At 41.3% G+C, this 24,882-nt stretch overlaps 1 protein-coding gene across 17 annotated transcripts in view; it reads right to left on the bottom strand.

Annotated features, from left to right (window-relative positions):
- The window catches only part of plekha6 (pleckstrin homology domain containing, family A member 6), a 101,270-nt gene that overhangs the window by 35,824 nt on the left and 40,564 nt on the right, over positions 1-24,882 (bottom strand). For 14 of the 17 annotated variants that reach the window (XM_078249302.1, XM_078249297.1, XM_078249299.1 and 11 more), the window contains exon 6: positions 19,928-20,028. In XM_078249302.1, coding sequence (XP_078105428.1) covers positions 19,928-20,028 — 101 coding nt within the window. The other 3 variants (XM_078249310.1, XM_078249311.1, XM_078249309.1) reach the window with 3 other exon arrangements.

A 24,882-nucleotide genomic window follows, 5' to 3' on the forward strand; every position in this document is an offset into this window, starting at 1 on the left:
AGGCAGCACACATCAGTAACAGTTGTAGAGCCATGCCCGGTATTGTCCGACTCCACACTCCCAGCATCTCTATCAGCACAAACTTCCATCTCCTCATGCAACCAAGAAGCATGCTACTGAAGATGTCCAGGTAAAAGGTCATTCTGGTTCATTATTATAACTAAACCACTTTATTATTAAAAAAACTATTCAGAAACAAATATGTGGCTATGAGCTGGACCAGTGATTTTTCGTTTGGTTGTTTTTTGTTTGTTGACTGTTAAATGGTTTTTGGTTCCTCTGTTCAGACTATTTTGGTCTTGCTTTTGTCTAAAAGGATTGATTTGTTCAAGCCGGCCGAGTTGAACATGGACACTGATGGATTTCTCTATTATCTATGAATAATGTATGAAAATTAGGCGTGGTAGGTTCTCAACTTTTTCCTACCCCTTTTGAACATCAACAATATTATTTTAGTTGCTTATTTGTAACTTATTTGTTGCTGAGGATCCTGTTTGTTTTTCTTTTTTATTGCTTATAAGTTTGACTTTATGTTTGTATCTTTTTAGCACGTTCAATAAATTGACAAAAAAAATAAATAAAACATACGGACGTCGAACTGAAAGAGTACACCTGACAGGGTGCTTATACTGTACTCCACTGAAAAACTGAAAACTATGAACGCACAACTACTGTGAACTAAGTACAGTAGACCAAAGTGCGTCAGGAAGTGCGTCTCCAAACTGAGATGGACGACTGCAACGGACAGTTTATGTACAGATTGGAAAGCCCTTTGAGGCACATTATGAGTTATGATATTGGGCTGTATGAATCAAATTGACTTTACTTGAGTTTGGGTAATCATTTGATAGCCTTCTTTCTTTATCTCTCCTAAATAAGTGTGTCTAACATAGGGGATTGTTTCCAACCTGGCTACATGTCGGACTGCTCACGCGTCATGCACTTTTTTAGCAATGCCACCGTGTTCCCCGATCTAAGCAATTAACTTTGTGAGCATAATGTTGCTGTTACTAATACAATTAATGGACATAAATACAAAAATAAGACCCAAGTTGTGATAAACCAGAATTATCCTTTAATGACATCAAAGCACAATCCACTGGTCAACTGTTCTCACATTAAAGCTACACTCACTGATTCTGTTACAGTTCCAAACAGCACCCCTTAATCCTGAAATATCCTCCCAGCTCGTCTTATATTTTAAAACTCAAACCAGTTCACAGTTAAGTTTTAAAACATTATAGGGTTCGTAGCAGGCCCCCAGGAATTGCGCAGGCTTTGAAGCCAATTTGACATAGCGGCCAAACAGTGGAACTTCTGTGTCCATCACATGATGCCATGGGGCCCAGAAAGACTTTTCCCCATAGACTTACATGACGAAAGAGGCGTCTGTAAATCAGTGGATAAAAGCGTCACAACCAGGGCCTGAAGTTTTTGGCAACCAGCCACTGTGACAGCATCTGTGTGTCCCTTCACATGTGGCAAATCCACCTGCCACACATGCTTTTTACCAGAAAATTTGTTTTGTGAAATACAGGAAATGCATCAGCATCGTTCTTGAACTTGGTAAGAATACACATTTAAGTGCTGTCAAGTTATTAATGTAATCAATATAATTAAGGACTCTTAGCATATACATTTTTTTAAATCTTTTTATTTATTCTTTTCAACATGTTTTAGCTCAAATCCGAGGATATGGCGGACTTTGTGCAAAAAACAACTTATGAATCACTTAATTCTAATTGGCTACCCGCCAATTTGCCCGCATCTGGTGTGTGGTCGGGTGTTCATTTCAGGCCCTGTTCCCAACCCCCGCAAAATGACTTGTTTCGCTATTAGTATTTGATCCATACGGTCTGATAACATTTGGAAAGTCTAGAAGAGCTGTACGATTAACTCATTTTATCCCTATTTAAGTTAGAGGAGTACTAGTCTATGTACTTGATGTTCCACTTCAGGGATAGCTCCGGTGCCGCAGGAAATTCTGCCGGATGCATGTATTTTCGCCGATGTCCGTTTCCTTCCTCTTTCTTTGTGTTGGAATTCTAAACTCCGGTGGATTCGTGAGGACTATGGTTAACTGCTCCTCAGATCTCTGCAGGGTAAATCCAGACAGCTAGCTAGACTATCTGTTCAATCTGAGTTTTCTGTTGCAAGACTAAAACAACTTTCGAACGTACACGTTCCCACAAAACAAGTTCCTTCCCGAGGCTATTTCGAAGCGGCTCCGTGCGGAGCTTAGTGCCGCCCATGACGATTGTGATTGGTTTAAAGAAATGCCAATAAACCAGAAAAACTAGAGCATGTTTTCTGAATGCTGTGTGGACTAGCCAGACCTTCCGCCGCAGCGCTGTGGAGGAAGGTCTGGCAAAGCAAGAGTAGCGGAATGCTAAACAGGAAGTTTTAGGCTTGCGGAGGTCTCTAGTGCCCCTGCTCTATGGGCCACACAGCGAAGAAGCAGTAAGTAGGCCATTTTACACGCAGAAGTTGAACTTTTTCGGCGTCATGCGCCACTGAGCAACTCTCATAGGAATAAATGGGGCTCTGCCTCGAATGCTGTATCCAGGTCTTATTATACATCCATGGTTTGTAGAGGTGGTATTGGTTGCAATAACAAAATCAGTGTGTACCTTTGACATACAGATTTGACATGCAGTCAACTAAACAACCAAAACATAACAAGACAAGACTGTCATGCATGAATCCTTTGGTTTCCAACTGGTATGCGGACATGCAGTACAAGAGACGTAAACATGCATTCTTTACAGACAGGACAGATCATCAAAAGGAAGGATGGTAAAACATCAACACTGTACCTACTGTACTTTCTACCACGACAGGAGACAGCCAGGGCCGGCAGACCTCACAGGGGTGGACAGAGGTGGGAGGGAGAGGAGACAATGAGGGGAGGGGGATATGGTGTGGTAAATGTTAATGGTTGTGGTGTCAAAGGTCACAGGTCACTGCTGTTAAGCGCGATGTCAGGGCCTGAGTATCAGTGGTGGAAGTAATCAGATCCTTTACTTCAGTAAAAGTACTAATACCACACTGTAAAAAGTAAAAGTCCTGCATTGAAATGTTACTTAAGTAAAAGTATGTAAGTATCATCAGGAAAATGAAGTCAAAGTATTAAAAGTAAATCAATGCAGAAAAACGCTCCCATTTTAGAAGCTGGAAAGGATCCAAACAGTTGTGTGTTTAATGGTCTAATCATTTCAGCTGGACTTGTAGGCCGTTATATTGTAGGCTAGTTTCATTTATAATAAAACATCAGATTTTATAAAGTGCATGTGTTTTGTGTGCAAAAATCAGAATTTGTAAAGTAACTAGTAACTAAAGCTGTCAGATGAATGAGTAAAAAGAGTAAAAAGTACAATATTTCTCTCTGAAATGTGGCGGAGTAGAAGTAAAAAGTGGCATGAAAAGAAAAGACTCAAGTAAAGTACAAGTACCTAAAATTGGTACTAAAATACAGTACTTGAGAAAATGTACTTAGTTACCACCGCTGCTGGAAATATTTTCTATTAGGCAGTGGCTGTCTATTATTAGAAGAGGAGAGATGGTTAAAACATCTGGAGCCTTTAAATAGCTTACATTACAAAGAAGATACAGACTGTAAGAAACGGTTTTTGAACTCTTAAAAGACATCGTTTTAGTGTTGACTTTTGAGGACATTTAGGTTCCCAATGTTTTTCAGAGCCATATTCAATGTGAAGGGACACAGGTTTCAAATGCAAGTCCACATGGACAACTGACAGTTAACAAACACATTGTCCCTATGGACACTAACTGTGCATAAGTCACTAATGAGGGGGAAACCTTGTATGGGTAGATAGTCATGTTTAGAGAAATGCTAATGTGACCCCAGAGACACCTTCCTTATTTCTCAAAAATAAAAATAATTAAATAAAACATACTAATAGTGTAATAATCACAGTTACACAGCAATAAATTCAGCTGATGCCATCGAATTATGTAATATGTAAGTCAAAACAATTTCAGAGATGTACCACAAGAGGACAGCACAAGCAAATAAGTTGGCCAAAGATATCATTCACTGTTCATTTAGTAAGCATTCGCTGTGGCCTTTTCTGACTGATTCTCCAATCACCAAGAGATGAAATGTCTTTTACGTAAAACGTGAGATTAACACGCCAGGCTACAATCTGCAACACTGACTGCACATGAGCTCCAAACTGTCGTAAACTGAAAATATATCCTGAAACACGATCTCTAAATCAGGGAGGTCAAACTAAACTTCACTACAGGCCACACTGGAAAATGAGAATCACATCATGGCCACGACATGTAGAGTTATTGCTTTTATTTCATTCAGATTCAGATTAGGCCCTAGGCGGTTTTAAAATTGCATCGGGATTTATTTTTATCTCAACCATCCACCACACTTTTCTGTAGTTTTGCTCTCATGTCCTGTGCTTCTGTAAGTGTCCTGATGATTGGATTTTCACATATGGTTCATCAATATTTCATCTCTTCCAGACAGCTTGTAGTCCAAAGCCTAGAAAGTATGTGGGTTCATCTTAAAAGTTCCATTCCCTTTTCCTCACAGGGTGATCAATTTACGAGGAAAATAATGTCTGTGGATCCCATGAGGCTTAAAACATTTATTAATTGCTTGTGTGGTCAGTTTTCTTTTGCTTCAGAGCTGATTATCTTCTTAGTTAAAAAAACAAAACATGCAGAACTGCCATTGCAAATGTGAGCAGAGCAAACATCCATGTTGCTCTACACAAATACTCCATCCCTGTACTCCTTTCTGCAAATGAGATCTGATTCAATTGCATCTAATCTCATTTTGATCTCATGTGAATGATAGTGATCTGAATCCATGCAGTCCTACTCCTGCTTTTACCAATTCCTCACCAACAATACCCTCTCCTGCCCTAAAACAGTGCGTGCAAGTATGTATAAAAGATGTGTAGACATTGCATTTCAAACACATTTTCAACCATAAACCTCCTAAACCCTCATTTCTAAACAAAACAATATAGTGATGATTGTTTAATGAAATTGAGAGAAATAGGGCTGCACGATACTGTATATCATTTTTATTGTCATCGCGATATCAACTGCTGCAATAAATGCATCGCGAAAGACACTCAGAGACCATTTCTGTTGGTTGAAAGAAAATTGCACTTTAAAATGTAACTGTCATTCTTGTTTTAGTGGTGCCTTTTATATTCAATTCAATGTTCAATTTCTTCAATTTAGAGAGTGTTTGATTGAACAAGCAATCTCGCAATTTGTTGTATTTTAGCGGAATACTAATCTGTTTATTTATCGCAAGTAATATTGTTATAGCGATGTTCAACAATGCCTATTTTCCTCATATGGTGCCCTGGAAAAAATTATATATTTTGTTGTGTATGTGTGGTAAAGATGCTGTCAGTGTGTCGACACATTGGTTCTAGATTCGACCTTGGCTACTGTAGTGTGTGTGTGTGTGCGTGTGTGTGTGTTACTGCCATAAGACAGCAAGAGGAGATGATGTCACTGATAAACACGAGTCACTTCCTTCCACGGTGGAGCCCTCTGAGGCGCCGCCTTGAACAGTGACGCGAGATAATGCAATTGGCTGAAATGGCTGTATAGTAAGAGGCAGCAGTAACCTAGCAACGGAGGGTATGTGTGTGTGTGTGTGTGTGTGTGTGTGCCCTCCTTTGTCCTTCCTTTGATTATTCAGGGAGAAGGATGGATGGAGGAGAGAGGAAAGGTGACAAACATCAACATTATCTCTCACACAGGAAGGAAAAGACAAAGTACAAAAAAAGAAAGCAACAGCAAGAGATGATCGGATAGGAAATAAAATGAGAAAAGATAAAATGAAAAGACAAAAAGAGCAAAGGAGCAAGGGAGGAAATCGGGGAGCTGGAAACTAAAGATGGAAAGGAGGAGTTGAAGAAAGGACAGACGGATGGAAGGACGACGAAAGTAAAAAGCAGATTAATAAATACAGTGAGAAAAGAAAGAATGAAAAGAAGGGCTGGGACAAGGGAGGAAGAGAGGAGGGGTGAATAGAAGGACAGAAGGATGGGAAACCCAAAGAAAAGACAGAAAGAAAATGGAGGAAGAAAATAAGCCGGAGAAAAAGGATCACATTAAGGGAGGCAGCAAAAGAAAAAAAGTGCTAACTGCTAACAACAGTGTGTATATTGTTGCTGTGTTTATGACACATTCATAAGTGAAAGCTATATAATATATGGAAAGTGTTTAGTAAATACTTTCTTAGACATCTGCAGGTTCTTCAGAGCTTCCTGTCCAGCTGCTAAATTTAGATGTGTGTATACAGTACACTGTACAGTTACGTGTTACGTGTGTGTGTGTGTGTGTGTGTGTGTGTGTGTGTGTGTGTGTGTGTGTGTGTGTATCTGCCATACGAGTCAGCTACACTGTACCTGGCTGTATTATAAGTGTGTCTACGAAGAAAAATGTGTGTGTCTGTTTGTATGTGTAAACGTTGAGTACATGATGTACCTGACTAGGCAAACATGCCCTCCGGTCAGGAAATGCAGCTCTCAGTCGGTGTGTCATACACACGTACGCACGCACGCGCACGCATGCACGCACGCACGCACGCACACACAGCATCTCACTATCACCAACATTATCCACGTTCATATTTAGATGCAACAACTGATATATCCAGCTACGAAATAGCCTGACAGTCTGAAGTTAGAACAGAAGTACAAAGAGCCGTTACTATGGAGTCTTGTCTCGTCTCATTGGTGTGAACTGGCAGGTTTCAGAACGCTGCAGACCGGCGCGTTGCAGGTAGTTGCAAGTTTCATCTCGTCACAAATCTTTGTTCTGAACTGGGCTTCACAGGTTAAATGAAAAAGTCCAACCAGTGAAGTCATCTAAACTTTTTCCTGTCCTATCAAATCAAACTCTGCTACATATATGATACATATAGTCACACTGGTTTAAGATTTTTTCTGAACTGGCTGATGTCCTGCCACAATTACCTGTTTAAATTGTGGAATTACATCGCATTGAGGAAGTGATGATACTGTTTTCGGGGACATTCTAGGGTTGTGTTCAGACCAAATTCTCTAACGCAGCCCCCTTATTTATTTCAGTCGGACAGTGGCGGTCCCAGAGCAGAGGGCTCCGGCCAAAACAAATGGTTATCCGACAAATGCAATGTTGATGTGGGGTAATTCTACTGTTTATCTGTTTATTAAGTCTTATATCCAGTGTGCAGTGTTTGGTGTCACTAGATTAACAGCAGCCCCCAGACTCAACCATGTCCACCTCATCTAACCTCCACATGTATTGACTACACTCTCTATGAAGCCAGACCACTTTGAAAACTGGCCAGACTGTTCCCAGGGCTGAGCAGCAGGCTGTATCTTACCAACCTGTGGATGTACAGTATACCGGGTAGTTGTTTTATTGACACTGGGAAGTTGGCACAGATTTTAAAATATACACTGATGTCAATCAGAAGCATACAGTACCACTAACCTCAGTCCGTGTTGGTCAGGTTTAAGACCATTGAGGTGGGATCTTTTAAATGTTTGATAATGACTCACTTGTGTAGTGCATTTCTGCTTCAATGGTTTCTCTGCAAAACAGTCCTCCATTATTGCTATGGTTGTTCACAGTCTGCTGCAAGACCTTAATTCACATCTTCCAGTTCTTGTTCTGAATATACAGTGTAGACTTGTGTTAGTGTGTTTGAACATGTATTCATTAGAACATGTTCCATCAGCAGCAGTCACTTTAAAAGCATTGGAATGCTTCTCCAACTGTCGTCACAGACAGATTTCACTGTGCAGGTACAGGATATGACTAACACTAATATACCAAGTATACTGACTCATACATGCTTTTTAAACACTGTCATCTAAATTTGGACTGTGTACCCTGCCTGTGCCAGGGCACACAGGCACACCTCCTCTCGCTACACCCCAGCAGCAAGAAGGGCGGTCCGGTAGGACACCTCACTCATGCCACTCAGAGAACAGGGGTTTACGAAAGTTACCTAAAGTTCTCTTTCATCAACCGGCTGCTCTCAGTATCAGATCCCGACGCACCAGGCACGCTTTAGCATCTGCATGGGACGCACCGGGCAGAGCAGCAGCTCAACCGCGGCGCTGTAAGATGATGTAGTAGGTTGGGTCGGTGGATGGGTCAAACAACACAGGACTTTCACCCAGGAGAGCGAGGTTCATGTCACTGAAACGTACATTTTGTAAACCCACCCAGGATCCTTCCCAAACCCTAACTAAGTGGTTTTACCCTGTCCAATCTTTTATGTTTAGCGTACATTCACACACTGCGGCGGCAAAAACGTAAAGTCTTTCCATTCATTTTGAATGGGGGGAGCTGGAAAAATCTGCAGCAGCCTGTGGCGAAAAAATTTAACCGGTGATCAAACTTGTCAGTGTGTTTTGAGGCGGTGTGAGAGTCCCGTACAGGACACAGGAAACACCACTGCCTCTATTGCTGCCACAAGAATGTTTTTAAACACCAAACAAAAGCACTGAACTGCCCAGGAGTTTGTGGAACAGCTGAATGTTTCCTCGGTCCCTCCGTCTCTTTTCTTTCTTGTGCTACATTGGGGGGGGGGGGTTAAAGAACACTACAGGACTTCACACAAATGGGCCGTTTCAGTGACACTCTCACCGCCGCACAACCCTGCAGCGAATCATCGGATAGATTCCTTTGGTCTAAACGTGCCCTCAGCCTGGTTCTTAGTATTGCTGAACTCTCTTTGCACCTCGAGTATTCCCAAGTCCTGTGTTCAGAAGAGGTTCAGCTAGCAGCGGACACGGATGAATGTCGGCTCAGTCACTGACGTGAACACAAGAACGGAGAAAAAGCAGCACAAAAGCCCCAAGGGAAGGAACACTCGTCTTTTCACAGCCACCTGATAGTTCTGTTTGCTGTCAGGAAGGGAGAGGCTAAGCCCAGCAGCGCACACATCACACATACACACCTACACACCTACAGGTGTTAACCCTTTGACTCTGGCTATTGAGTCATGCACACTTACATACATACACCTAAAGCCCTTGTTTTATAAGTTACCCTATGAGGGTTAATGAGAACAAGGTATTTAAGACTTTTATGAGTTTACTTTTTTTTTTTTTTACGGTTCTTGGTTTTACCCACACTCTGCTGGCATCATTCTCTTACTGTGGCATTTCTCTTGCAGCAGAAACAAAGGTAAGTGCACTTTTCTTGGAGAACTAAAACACCCGTAGGGCGTGATTTAAGATTTCTAATGGTAACATTCTGAACTTTGGTTACGACTACATACCGGTGTTTGGGTTTGATTCGAAGACTGAGACATAACAAACCTTCAGTTGGACAAAGATGACTCTCCTTACTGAATGACGTCGGACACACCTCTACGGAGTCGGGTAGTAAAGCTGCAGGTACAACAGGTTTCGACAGCTCTCTGACTGAGCTGCTGATTGAAAGCAACATTACCAAAAAGCAGAGATCTCTGATTAAAGTGAACAACTCGGCTGGACGAACAAAAGAACAGGATTTCTTTCGTTAAACAAGATTAAAAAAAGTCTGCATTCTTGTCAGAGCCACTAATCTCGCAAAAACACAGGCCCTGTCAGACTGAGCTGGATATGAGATAAAAGATCAAAGTCATCTGATTATGAATTCATTTTCCGATCTGACAGCACCTTTATGTTACGACTGAGTTGGTTATCTAGGATGATGAGACCTTTGCATCTTAGCCATCCCAGCAACATGGTTCTATCAATGTTTACAACTACTGGATACATTGAAATTTGGTACAGATATCCATGGTGGTAATCTCTGGATTTTTTCTGTAGCGCCAGCAGCACATGGTTTGGCACCAAATTGTGTACAGACATCCATGCTTCCCAGAGGAAACACAATATTTCTGATTCTCTGACTATTCTTCTTGAGCTAACGTGCAATTTTGTGTAAAATGTCCCAACAACTATTGAATAGATTGCCATGAAATCTGGTACACACATCCATGACACCCTAAGGGTGAATTGTAATAACTTGATCTTTGTACTTTTTATCTAGCACCATCATCAGGTCAAAATTTCCATTTGTCCAATAGCCTACTTTGGTTTATGACCAAATACTGTAGCTGCAGAACTAATGACATTTCCAGCAGCTGCCTATTTTGTATTTAGCGCTAATTAGCAAATATGAACCTGCCAACCGGCTAAACTAAAATGGAGAACATGGTAAACATCCGCAGGTTACCATTGTCATTGTGAGCATGCTAACATTCTGACATTAGCATTTAGCCTAACAGCCACTAGTGGAGACTGTTGAAAGATACAGGTTTATAGTTAAATAATTTCCAAAACAAAGAGACTTACTCATCAATATTCAAAAACAAACATGAAATGGGACAAAAGGAAAACAGGAATAAAACCACTGACCAGATCAGCAAATATAAAATAACCAAATTTCCCCATGAATAATAAAGCCAGAACAATTTGTCACATAGACAGAACTACGGCACATATCAAGTGTAAGAGTATTATGAGCAGAAGTTTTGCACATTTAGATTAATTCAATCAACTTATTGTTATGTCACGTGACTTTCAATTGGTGACCATATTTTAGAAAACCATCTATGCATCCAGTATATTCCTGATAAGGATTATGCATTGGGCCAAAGACAGAGCAACCCCTGAGACAGATCACTAGTCTTTATGTATTGAATCAGATACAGACAAACATATTCATGTACACAAGCTGTCACATCTGAGGGAAGAATCTTGAAATGATTGTGTAGCCTTTGGCCTGCTGAAGGCCACACCTGCGCCTCCTCCCTCAGAGACTGAGTCTGCAGAGGATTCACAATAGATGCACTGTGACTTCGCAACCCGAGCTGCACGCACAAACATATCAAGTGGCTGACCTGCAATCAACAGCCTTAACGAGCTGCAATCATCCTGCGCTACATGTCTTAGGGTGACAAGATACAATGCAGACTAGAGTTGAATTATACAGCCAACTTGTTTATTTTGTTTATATGCATTCATTGATTTATATTTTTCAAAGCTGTTTCCCTTGTGATCAGGCACAGAAAAAAAATGTTTCAATACATCCAACATAAAGGGCGACATAAGGGACTAGTTTATGTTTTTGTGTTGTTCTCTCTCTCTCTCTCTCTCTCTCTCTCTCTATTCAATTCAAAGGAGCTTAATTGGCATGAAAGTTTTAATAACCATGTTGCCAAAGCGTCAACATACAATATGTCCAAATATTCAGACAAAACACAATGAACAGTTATATGAACATTAACACAATATTAGGATGATTTACATTAATTATATAAATCTATTTGTATGACAAATATGAAACACAAATATGAAAACAAAAGTTATTAAGCAATATGAAGGAAAACCAAATAACAATAATAAAAACAAATATCTCTCTCTCTCTCTCTCTCTCTCTCTCTCTCTCTCTCTCTCTCTCTCTCTTTGTGTGGAGGAGCCAACTTTAAACGCGGTGTTTACAGCCACCAATCGGAAAAGTAACGTATTATTCCTTTAATTACATACTTCTGTAAATAGGCAACATACACAACACTGTTGAATTCTAATGACATGCACTTTACTGTCTTCTTTATCTGATGCTGTCATCAAGAGCAATAATCAGAGGGGGAAGAGGAGCAGGCTCAGTGTCTTGCTAGGAGGATCATTTTAGGTTATTACAACTTGACTGGTATTAAACAAGCCAAGAATTTAGCCCGATTATTTAAAGCCTGCAGCTTATAAATGTCAGCAATGATCCCCCACTGCACAGAGAAGTTGGGCATAATAATAATAAGAGTTTGGGTACTAACTAGGGGTGTAAGTCACAAGTTTTATCACGATACGATAATAAATCGATTCTTTGGACAACAATATGATAGCTTCTGATATCACAAAGTCTGCCACGATACTATTTCAATTTTTCTCCATTCAGGGACCTTCGATCGATATGAGATGATGTCATTAATGTCTATTAACACACGTGTATCAACTCACAAAAAGTTAAAACATGTTTGACTAACCTGAGGGTTTGATTAAAACCTGTCTGATCAGCTGACTTCTTTCAATGTTGCCATGTTACCCAAAGCGCAGCACTTTACTTGGTGAAAACAGTGTTAGTATTTGGGATAAGAGCCAACACAGGGACAATAAGCTTATAATAGTTGTAATAAAGTGGAATAATCCAATAAGGACACATGAAATCAGATATGACGCTTTCCAATAAGATGACAAACATTCCTCTGGTGCATAGCGTCTGGAAGAAAGCAAAGCACATGTTAACTGAAAAAAGGAGAAGCTTGTTTTCCAAGTTGTTGTTACGTAAGCCAGGACGCAGACATGCTGCTGTGTGTTATTCAAGCGGTAACAACTCCTACATTCATTCAATGTTGTCAATTGAGTTACATTCCTTTTGCATTTGTGTACAGTTAGGACAGAAATGTATCTCCAAAGAAGGAAATTTCATAAAAAAAAAGAAAGAAAAAAAAGAAGAAAAAAAAACGGCAGTTCATACTGTACATTTAGACAGATAGCAGCGGGACCAGAGGCCGCGGCCTGCTATGTTTTTGTCACTTGTGGGTAACTGACACTTGTCCTAAACAGAAGTAGTTGGACAGGAATTATCAGACACCTTTGAAGGTGGCGTGTTGGAACAGGAGAGCAGAGAATCAGAGCCTCGCCCCTCTGCTGCCCTGAGGGACCTCGTCCAATAAGACAAAACACGAGTAGCCTCCCTCTGGGGAAAACACACACACTCTGCTTCATCTGGCCAGCATGCACAACAAGTCTCAACCACTCCTGTCACTCAACGTAATATAAAGCTGAATACCAACGGTGGAAGAAGGATTCAGTTCAGATATCATCAGGAAAATGTATACGTAAAGTATTACAAGTAAAATTACTCAAAGCTGGACTTGTAGGCCGTTATATTGTTGGCTAGTTTCATTCATAATGAAACCATCGTATTTTATAAACTACATGTGTTTTGTGTGCAAAAATCTTAATGTGTAAAGTAACTAAAGCTGTCAGATGAATGTAGTGGAGTAAAAAGTACAATATTTCTCTCTAAAATGTTGCGGAATAGAAGTAGACAGTGTCATGAAAAGAAAAGAGTCAAGTGAAGTACAAGTACCTCAACATTTGTACTGGAGTGTACAAAATTGAGTAAATGTACTTAGTTACGCTCCAGCACTGATGAATACAAGCAGTGTTTCACTGTGACTACCTGCACTATGTGTAGTGTAAATACCTACAGTATAAACTCTCAGCTGCCACCAGAACATGCCTCAGGATTTATTCATGTGTGTTCCCTCCACTCCCTGGTCAGCTAAGCGGACATCGTCTGACTCTGATGGTAGCCTCGTCTTAGGCTACATCCACACTACTACCTTTTCATTTTCAAGCTGCATTTTGAGACAAAAACAATCTCCGTTCACGAGTTTTAGCTCCAGTAGCGGAACTAATCTGCGTCCATATTAACACGTCTAACACATATCACATGGCCATTCACACACACTGGGCATGCGCGTGAGGGTGTAAACAGGAAGCAGATTGTCTGACGTTACTCTGCGGTTAAAAATCATAGATGTATACGTTGAAAATACAGAAAATACTTTGTTGAAAGGACTACAATGGTGAAAAGTAAGAGCAGAGATGGAACTGTTACTGAAAGGTACGTAAGCTACCTAACCGATAAGACTGACTGACGTGCGTCCTCGTTTCCAAAAGTCTCCGTTTGTGCCCGTCCAGACTACAAAGCAACCCTGGAGTTTTCAAACCATGGGCAGCAGTGTTTCCAAATGTCTCCGATTTAGGGGCTCGGAAACACGAGAAGAGTGTGAACGGGAGGCGTGAACTTTGAAAAAGATATTCGTTTTTTTAAACCAAAACATAGTAGTGTCTTTAACATCTTCAAAGCAGCTCACAGCTGCAGCACACCTGACATGTTGACATGTACCGTAGTGGAGGGTTAAGCCACATACAGGTCACAGAGTTTGCTACCATTGTAGTAGTTTGTATATGGTGGTACAGTACATTATGGCATGCTGTTTAGAAAATGACAGAAAAACACTTGAGCCTTGCTGAACTTTTGCCACATTGCAAAGCAACATCCTGTTTTGGCCAATCATACATGTACATGCAAGAACATTCATTGTGGAGTACTTTAAAATGTGAGCGGACTGTCACAATAAAAGATAGAATAATTGCCGCCAGGATACATTTCCGGAGTTGTAACCAAACTGGCTTGGCTTCGGATCTTTGAGGCAACATCCCCACCAATGCAGCCACCTTGTGTTGTTAGAATGTAGAGCTGTTTTCAGTCTGAACAGCTGTTAACACTTGAACATTTGGAATCAAAGTCTGAGAATGTTGAATACAAGAGAGTATGGAATGAAAGTCCAAGAACATGGAACAATACCCAAGACTCTGCAACATCCCAACCAAGACAAGGTGTTCAAAATGTTGTTTCTTCATCTTAGGGATCGTTTCTTCCCACATTTTATTTTCAGCTCCATTTCCCCTGGTACTTGTTACATTAGCCTTATGGCCCCGCGATGCTCTCACAGGTTGAAGTAGAGTTAACCAATGTGGGTTTTAATGAGGGCCAGTTCTGATATTTTTGGATTGCGGCAGCCAAGGGAGGTTTATCACAGAGATTCTCAAGCTCTTTCTGGCATGTGACCCTGTTTCAAGTTCAAAATTCTCATGAACCCAACAAAAACATACATGTCCTGCGAATCTGATTACGTGTATTTTACTTTAGTAGTTTATTCTTTTAAAAAAAAACTGTACAGAGTTCCAAATTTAAAACCTCTCTCTCTATTTCTTATTATTAGTACCATATTTGATGAAGTAGCCTAGATGTATTGCACTTTCGGGGGTTGTACCCACATGGTTGAATGCACTAAGTCGCTTTGGATACAATCATCAGCCAACTACATGTTATGTAATGTAATGTAATGATGGTAAAATAAAGTAGTTCAAACGTATACATTGCTCTATTAACCCTCCTGTTGTCCTCGGGTCAAATTTGGCCCGTTTTAAAAGTTTCTATATCAGAAATATAGGTTTCTTTCAACCAAATTGCCCCAAAATAACATGGATGCTTCCATACAATGTTCTTCACAAGTAAAATTAAAGATCAGTTTCAGTTTCTTTCATTACATTTTAGGAGTTTTATTCAATATTATAGTATATTTCTGCTTTTTACACTAAAAAATGAGGTATGATTTCATAAAAATGAGGTTTATTGACCATGAATTCCAGGAATAAGTGTGAAACTAGTGTTTATAATTTGGTGTTAGTGGTGTATTTACTGGTGTGAAAAGAAAAGTTGAAAACTTCAGAAAAAGCGTCAAAAACGGCAAAGCGACAAAAAGTGCCAATCAGACAAACAAAGCGACAAAAAAGGAACAGAAATATCAAAATGCGACGAAAACGTTTAAAAAAAAGTGCTGGAAGCTTAGAAAAAAAATGCAAAGAAATATTGAAACATTATTTATTTATTTTAGCTGGGAGGACAACACAAACACATCCATGAATGAATTTAAATAAAAAAGGACAAGGAATGAAAACTAGCCAAAATGCAGTCATCATGGACAGACCCTGACCAGAGAGAGCGAGCACGTGGTACTCTATTGATACCAACTACAAACAGCCTCAGCAGAAGAGATCAGTGCTAAGAAGGCAAAGGGAGGAATACAATGAGAGGAAAGGAAAAAAGAAGCCGAGGCTGAGATAACACTAAGCCACTACCCTTTTTTCAGCATTAGAGAAGCATAGAAATACAACACAATGACTCATTGAAAAAAAATTCAAATGTAACCAATTAAATGTGCCCCTGTCAAATCAGTCTGGCAGGCTGATGGTGTCAACAGCCTCGCAGACAGAAGTCCGAGTCAACAGCTAAACAAACAGCTGCGTTGAACTGCACCCAGAGCAGCACGCTCTGACGAGAGAGGGCCAAGTTCAACTTCAACTGAAGACATTCACAGAGAAGTTGCAACATGACGGGATGGCAGATATTAAATGAGTTCTGTCCTGCCGTCTGAGGAACATCTCTGTTGGCCAGAATTTCACAATAGTTTGTACTGAATAGTGAATGTGTCAACACAACTTATGCTTTGTTATGTTGTGTTAAAAACAAATGTCTAAAATCACACTCATTGGTTTTGATATATTGTTTAATAGTTCCAGCAAATATTGAAATGTTAGGGGGAACTTTTACAAACTATGTCTTGTGGAGCTGAAGAGCTGTAGTCAGGATGGAGTTAGTCACAAATTGACAGCTCTATCTCCACAGCGCTGTGGAGTAAGGTCTGGCTACACCACACATACATTCTGGGATAAGACAAAAAACAAAACAAAAAAAAACTTTCTGGGTTGTTTGCATTTCTTTAAACCAATAACAATCGTCTTTGGCGGCGCTAAGCTCCTGACCCAGAGACGGTGGCTCTGCTGAATAATCTCGCGAAGGAACTTATTTTGGTGGAACATTTGCACCCCACAAAGGAAAACACCACATACAATATTAAATGAAGTTACCTGTTCACACAATACAGTAACGTGAGCTATTTAAATTAGCTGGATACATGGTTAAACCTCATTTGCTCCAGTGTATCTCCGTGTGTACTTCGTCCACAGCAATCCCACCAATCGGTCCCACAACGACCCAGTTAGAGAGGAAATGCCGTAAACATATTCTTTGTAAATCTTAACAATCATTCCCCGAAAAAAAAAAACAAGCAGGTCTGCCTTGTTGCACGATCACAATTTTCTCCAAAACTTGACATTTTCAACGTGTAGCTTGCTAGCTCAAAAAGTTGTTTGGTTTCTGAAGAGAACGGAGTATGAGAACGGCAACGCACCGAGAGCGGAAGTACAGGGACATCCGACGCGTCAGGCAGTTAACCTGGAAATGTCCTTCTGTTGATCCAGACTGAGACTATGATGCAGTTAGCTTAGCTTAACATTAAGACTGGAAGCAGGGCAAAGGGCTAGCTCTGTCACAAGTTAAAAAAACAAACCTTCCCAGCCCAATGTCCCTGAAAATGACGTTATTGACTTATAAATGACTCATTAAGTGAGTACAGGATGTGACTGTCACTGTTCCATTCCCTGCTCTATCACTCTCAGCCTGGCAGTCAGTGTTGCCCTTAAAACCACTTATTCAGAATAACTCTGATTCAAAGGCCTTGTTAAAGCCTTTTATCCTTTCTTCGTGACATTTTCCATCTCATCTCTATTTTTATTTTCCTCCAATATATTTCTAGCTTCGCTCTTTAGTCTTCATGATTATTTTAGTCTTTTAACCCTGCTGGGTTTGCAACATGATTTTGAAAGTGTGCACTTGATATTTGATCAGTTAATATTAGTAATGGTAATATTACACCTTGTAGTGTGTGAATATTAACTGCCAGGGTCATGGCAGGATGACTGGAACTGTACATGGAAATTGGACAGGAAACAGTACTGAGTGTCCAGTCTGAACATTAGCTAACAAGCAGCACCCTAACTAACCCTTGGCAAGCTGTCAAAGCCACACTGAGTATATTTGCTCAGTCTGTCTCCACTGCAGGTGCATGTGTGTGTGTGTGTGTGTGTGTGTGTGTGTGTGTGTGTGTGTGTGTGTGTGTGTGTGTGTGTTTGTTTCTGTGTCTGTACACACACACTGGGTACATGCACTGGACTTTGCACCAGACTTTGCACTGTCATGCAAAGGAATAGAACAACAAATAGCACTAAATGTTCTGAAAAGTGAAGAAAACTGATAGTGACAAACAGGGATGAAGAGATAGAGATAGACAGAGTGTGTGTGTGTGTGTGTGTGTGTGTGTGTGTGTGTGTGTGTGTGTTTCATGTTGATGCTGAAGGGGGAAACATGGCTAACTTTCCAACTCATATAAAGCTTTACTCAGCAGATTCACACTCCGATAACCTACTTTACATCCTCCTCGTCTCATCTTTATTCAGATCTGACAAACAGCTCTGTCAGATGCTGTGCTGCCGCCTCCGGAGCTCTGTTTATGCCCGACTGTCGTCAAGATCTGAGGAAACGCAGCCGCGATACGTTCGTCACGAGCCGCAATTATACAGGTCATATATTTCTGCTCTTTGATTTTCATTACATCCCATTTATAGGACATAAGAAAGTGCCACTGTGTCTTCAGACTATCAGGATGTAATAAACCGGGACATGGTCCTGTCAGTGCTGTCCGTCTTAGCTGCAGATGCAGGACTGGGCATCGGGGGCCGGTTCCAACGTGGAACCATTTGAAAAATTATGATTCCAATGGAATCGTGTCGAAAAGTTTGGATTCGGATCCGATCGTTGGGGTCAAAGTTAACACAAGCAAGTTTTGGTTTTCGTAGCGGCCGCTGTACTTGTACAGCTTGTTGTGTTGCAGCCATGGAGCACAGTAAGCTGCACTCTAAAGTGTTGCTTATTTAACACTGAAAAAGCATAAATGTTCCTCTTATCTGTGAAATAAGCATGTGACCCGGTTTCAACTCCGCCCCTCAATGTATGGGAATCGAGAATCGATAAGAACCGGAATCAACATGCAGACTTGATACTGGAATCGCCCAACCCTATGCTGACGTCATGCCAGTAAATTGTTTGTCAATGGAAAGCCTTTTCGAGACCATGTCGAGATACAAAATGTGCTTGTTAGCCAATCACCCTCATCAGTCAAACTGATGCTCATTTACTCAAGCAACTAAACTTCGTTAGAGTACAAAATGTCCATGATGTGACTGCATGTTCGATCCACTGCAATATCCAATACTTTGGATAATATTGACTTTCCAAATAATTGCACAGGGATGGTTCTGGTGTATAGTTTATGAGAAATAAACAAAATGAGGACATAAATCATGTCAGCGACACAATATCAACATTAAGCAAGAGCTTACCAAAAAAAGAAAACGGACTAAGAATCTGATTAAACATCCAAACCCATACTAGAAGTCATAATTCAATGTCGCCTCCCCAACTGAAAAACACCAACCTCAATCCTCCACTCTGATGAGACTGGGAGACTCCAGTTCCCTAGGCGCTCTTTAGCAGTCATAAATAACAGCATGTGACTCAGCCATGAAGCCAGTCAGCTTCTATCAATCAACTACAACCGAACCAACACCCTCCACTAAGCCACAGCGCTGCAACCAGGGAACAAGTTCAAACTTCAGTACGTCCTGCTTATGCAAGAAGCAGTCCCAATGCACAAGGAGACGTCTTTAAGGGTTAGAGCGTTGTTCTGTAAGGAATACTTGTCACTCTGGAAACCTACAGCCAATAGCCTTTCAATGCCGTTGCTTTGGAACATTTCCTACACTCTGAAATGAACCGTATTGTTCCTACCAGGCCTGCACGATATGAGGAAAAGATGCAATATGCGCGATAACGATATTACTTAAATAAAAAAAACAGATATTAAAACGTGCTCGGTTCTCCTTTCAGTATTCTGCTAAAATACAACAAACTGCTCGTTGAATTTGAAAACAAATGAAAGAAAATCATTTCCAACATCCTTTTATTAAACAAATTGTATTGAATTGAATATAAAAGGCAGCATTAAAAAAAACAAGAATGACAGTTACATGTTAAAGTGCAGTTTTCTGCTGATATTTTCTTTCAACTAACACAAGAACTCTCTGAGTGTCTTTTCAGGATGTGTCGCAGCCTTTCGCGATGTGTTTACTGCACCAGTTGATATTGTGATGATGATAAGAAAACGATATGTTGTGCAGCCCTAGTTCCTACATGTAAGCCATTTGTTTTACACAAATGTATGTCTTGCACATTGAAAGTTACGCGCTCATTGTGTCCCGTTACGTCCCCCTGCATGAAATGCAATAACACATAGAGCTCCCAGCACCCTCTGTGCCTCCACCAGGATGTTACTGACCTTAAAGGCAAACTTGCGGGTGATGTTATCCGAAGGTTCCACTCCTCCGATTCGGAAACTAAGCAGCGGCAAACTGCCTAACACCGTGTCCTCCTTCTCGTCTGCATAAAGAGAAATGAAAGTGTGAAAACCTCCCAGAAGAGAGAATCAGAGAGGAACAGAACAACGATCTGAGGCATGGCTACACCTACTGTGTGAGAGAAATAACAATTACATCCAGAGCCAATTCATCCAACCTGCAGGATAAAAAAGACAGCAAAACAGAGAAGGAGTGTTCAGCACAGTCCAAACATGAGGGTTGAATCCAAGCTGCCCTCCTCCCAGCACAATCTCTGCTCCCACGGTGACAGCTTCCTAGAATAGATATCCATTATGGTCTGAGGTTCCCTCTGATAAGCAGCGGTAATGGCTCACACGCTCACACACACACACACACACACACACACACACACACACACACACACACACACACACACACACACACACACACAAGGATCCAGCGACGATAAATAGAAGCCCTGTAGAAGGAGAGCACCGGTGCTGACTAAATAATGAAAGGAGGCATGAAAATTTCAGCAGTTTGAAAAGGGATACACTCCTCTCTCTCCGTGAACATCCTACCTCCTATTTCCTGAACGCAGTTCTGCACCGACACTCTCCCTGCTGTGCTGAGTGTGTGTTTATGTGTGTGTTTGTGTGTGAGACAGAGAGAGAGAGAGAGAGAGAGAGAGCAAACAAGGGCAATGGAGCAGAGAGAGAGAGAGAGAGAGAGAGAGAGAGAGAGAGAGAGAGAGAGACACACACACAGAGATCTGGGGGAGGGGGAAGGGCTTGTGCAATCATACAATTGCCTGATTCTGTGTGTGGGGGGGGGACACAGCAGGTACAGTTGGCTGGGGGCCAAGATTCCTGTAACACTGAGTCACGTGGGCTGATTATTATCTCACGCCCACACATGCGCTCACACACACACACACACACACACACACACACACACACAAAGGGACAGCAGGTGAATAAAAAAACTTCTACCTCCCCTCCGTCCGTGTCTCCCCCCACCACACATTTGAATGGTTTATTGATGTCTGTATTTATAGACTGCAACCGTGAACTTGCATTATATTAGACTGAACAGAAACACACACACAATGCAACATACAGGAAGGTAGGCAAACTGATAATGACACATTCATGTTGGTCAATTTGGTTAATTAATTACAGAAAAAAAGAATGTGTCAAAAAAATAACGCAGATGAATCACGCTCTATGATGTACGATCTAACAGTATTTGCAGCTCACCTATCCTTCTACCACAAGTTATGGCCAACAAGAACACTGTTTTAAGGGGAGCTATTTTAAATTCAGCAGCCCCTACCAGGGGTTTAAAGGGGGGATGCTAAAGTGCACCAATGACCAAGTCCCACAGAGGGTTGAAGGTCTGGTCCTGCCAACTCTCAGCCTCTGGGCACGTCTGAGGAACCAATGAAATCCAGGATCATTCTCGTTCAGTGTGTATTTGCAAACACAGACGGCCTCGATTTCTGTCACAATCCCTCGCAGGGTTATGGCAGACTCCCAGCTACCAGGTAGGTCTGCAGAAATGACAGGACATTCAGGGCTGCAACTGAGTAGGGATCCGCCTGGTGAGACCCCCCCCCCAGAGTAGGCAGCCCTACTGAATGGCAGAGATGCTCACAAGTCATTCAGCTAGAGTCCAAGGCTACATTTACATTGCTACGTTTTGGTTTTTAAGCACAGTTTAGAGCCAAACGCGATCTCAGTGCACGCTGTCTTTACAGTTTAAACTAACACGCCTAAACCGCATATTTCTTCAACATTCTCGTATACTGGGCATAAACAGGAGGCAGCATGTATACTCCGCCCGTTGCTGGTAGTTGCCATGGTAACGTTAGTAGCTTAGAGACGTCATGACCCAATCAGGCGGCGAAACATTGGCATCAGTGTCGGTGTTGCCAAAGGTCTCCGTTTGCAACACAACCCCGCAGATTCCAAACCAAACCAAACAAGTGTTTTCAAATGTCTCCGGTTTAGAGGCTCTGAAACGCCAGAGAAGTGTGGATGCGAGGTGTAAACGTAGCAAAAGATATTCGTTTTTAAACCAAAACGTAGCAATGTAAATGTAGCCCAAGTCTCAAGTCTTGGAGCTCGAGTCCACATATTTTGCATTCAGCGCTTCTTTTGTTTGGGCCTTGTTGTCTGAAGTTTTTGAAGCCAAAGCTTCTGATGAATGGCACAGCAGCTGCCGGTGCAGTCGACATGTTTGTTGTCCTCGCTCACGTGTGGCCGCACGCGGCAGATACGTTACGTATTACGTGGTACGTAGGTAGGTCATAGGTTACGCAGGGAGGGGAACGTTTCTTAAAAATAAAGTTTGTTCACAAGTCCGGCATCTCAAGTCCGAGTCGAGTCTGAAGTCTTTTGAGGACGAGACTCAAGTCAAGTTGGAAGTCCGAGTCTCAAACTCGAGTCCCCATCTCTGCTGGATGGGGACCGGGCTTCTTGCATAGTCCTTAATACAGGCTCTGGCAAGCCAAGAGGCCATCCTTTTCAGGGCCCAGGCCACTGATCTGAGCCCTGCCAAGAAGGGGTGGAACAGGGTCCCACTCGACTGAGACAGCAGGTTACCTCCAAAGTGGGAGCTCCCATGGCGTTTCGTCCAAGAGAGGCGGAATTGCCGAAAACCACGTCATGTGGGGCCAAAGAGGAGCCAGCCAAAACCAGCCTCACCCCTCCTACCTGAACCCTTCAGAGAAGGCAACGTGGTCTATTAAGTAGATAGCTGAGCTAGCATACAAATATGAAATATTCTAACAGCTGCTAGCATGGCTGTAGAATCTTAAACCCCATTGGGATGGGATTAACATTACAGGGGGGAGGTGGGGAATGAAATATTCCCTGTGCTAATACAGGATTTGGTCTGTAATGAACAGGGACATTCAGCGGGACAAAGCTAAAAAAGAAAGCCAAAAGCTTCTCCAGAGGGGCGCGGGAGAGTTAAAGGGGAGGCGTGAAGGGAGAGACATGAGCCAAAGAGACTGTGTGGGGTAATTTGAGTCGTAATTCAGTTGCACAGACCTAGAACAGATACTGATATCATTCAGGTTGACGTACACTTCCCAAGGATGTCATTATCTCAGATGCCCATCGCATTTAAACGTCCATAAATCCGCTTAGAAATCAGAGAAAGAACGACGCTTCATAACTTGCCTGAGCATGATCACATTTTTAAGTTTTCTTAAGTATCAAAGTCCTCCACTGATACGCGTTTGTACATCCATTGGTACAGTGCACATAGTTCCATTCTCGCACAGTTTATCAAGACTTTTTTTTCTCTCTCTGTAACTTGAAATGTATATGTATATATTTACAATACTTGCGATAAAAAAAGTACTTAAGTAAAAGTATTTGTCACAGTAACAAGAGTAAATGTAATGTGTCACCTGTTACATGTAATTCCACCCCTGAGTGACGGCAACTACACAGCAGAACATTAACAATAACGGACACACTTTTGCCCCGTTAAGCACATTTACATGTTTGGCAAAACAAAATGTATCCATAAAATGTATCTGTCTCTAGTATGTAATGGAGTGGCAGATTATTGTTATTATACAGTATAAGTATAGACTTTTATTGAGATAATTCAAGACTGAATATAACATACATTAAGACCATTTGTAATTCTTGGGTTTTCGATAGGCAACACAGAGGCTGAGAGGGACCAATGTGAGGCTTACATATCATGTCTAATTCTACTGTTCAAAAAATTCCTAATTTGGATAAAATTAAGTGAAATAAAACATTTTGGAAAATGAGAGATTATAGATTTACACTCAAACTGTTTAATGGCCTTTTGTTAGAAAAATTCTTGTTAATATTAAACTTTTTGCATAAGAATATCACATTATACTCATTGCTCTCCCACAAGATAACATGGAGCCATTGGCTATCTTGTCTGGAGCCTGAGGGCAGAACATGCAATCCCTGAACAGATAAAGGGGATGTCATCGACTCTGACCAGATAGAGGAGAGGACATCGACTCTGTATTATGTCTTCATATTAATCATAAATAGCCGATGTAGAGGGCTTCTCGTTTTTTTTTTTCATTTTCTGTGCTTTGCTGTAAGCGCTGCAAATTGACTCTACTTGCAAGTAAAAACTAACTTTATGACATTTTCAGTGTTTCTGTCCATCTCTTGATAAATAATTCTTGTAACAACTTTTGTTATTTTTTTTTAAATTGAGCATATTGATTATAGAGTATCATTGATATTGATAGTCTAGTCTAAGTGAAGAAATATCTGAAATATAAAACTTATTTGTCTAAACAGACACACTCATATAAGCCCAAGCTGTGCCTCGGAGCAGTCTGAGATAGCCCTGTAAAACACCCACACAACAAAAACCGGGGCTTTTTCTCCTCCCCTTGTGCCCATGTTTTGGCCCTCAGTCCTGGGTGGCATAGCAATTGCAGTGGTAAATTGCACTGTCACAAATTCCTCCCTCCATTGCTCGCTCCCTGTCTCTCTAAGCCTTCGTTTCCAAAACACAGCTGGGCCAGACGGAGAGGAGAGGAGGCTGGAACACAACAGACGTGTTCAGAATAGAGAGAGAAGCCCCCGGCACAGAGGGAAATAACGTCAGAATAATGCCCACGGGCACTGGTGGGCCATGTTCGTTATTAGAAGTTTGTAAAATCATCACAACCTTAACCTAGATTATTTTGTTAAACTGCTACGGAGATAGAAAGACAAAGAGGACAAAGAACTGTATGTCAAATATAGCAATATGGAAGGATTGGTAGATAGAAAGAATAGATAGATAGTTGGAAAGATGGATGGATTGATGGATGGATGGATAGATGGATGGAGAGAAAGAATAGATAAAAAGATAGATAGATGGATTTCATTGCCATACAGAGTGCACATATGAA

The sequence above is a fragment of the Sander vitreus genome, chromosome 4 (genome assembly GCF_031162955.1).
Source record: "Sander vitreus isolate 19-12246 chromosome 4, sanVit1, whole genome shotgun sequence".
NCBI classification, from domain to species: domain Eukaryota; kingdom Metazoa; phylum Chordata; class Actinopteri; order Perciformes; family Percidae; genus Sander; species Sander vitreus.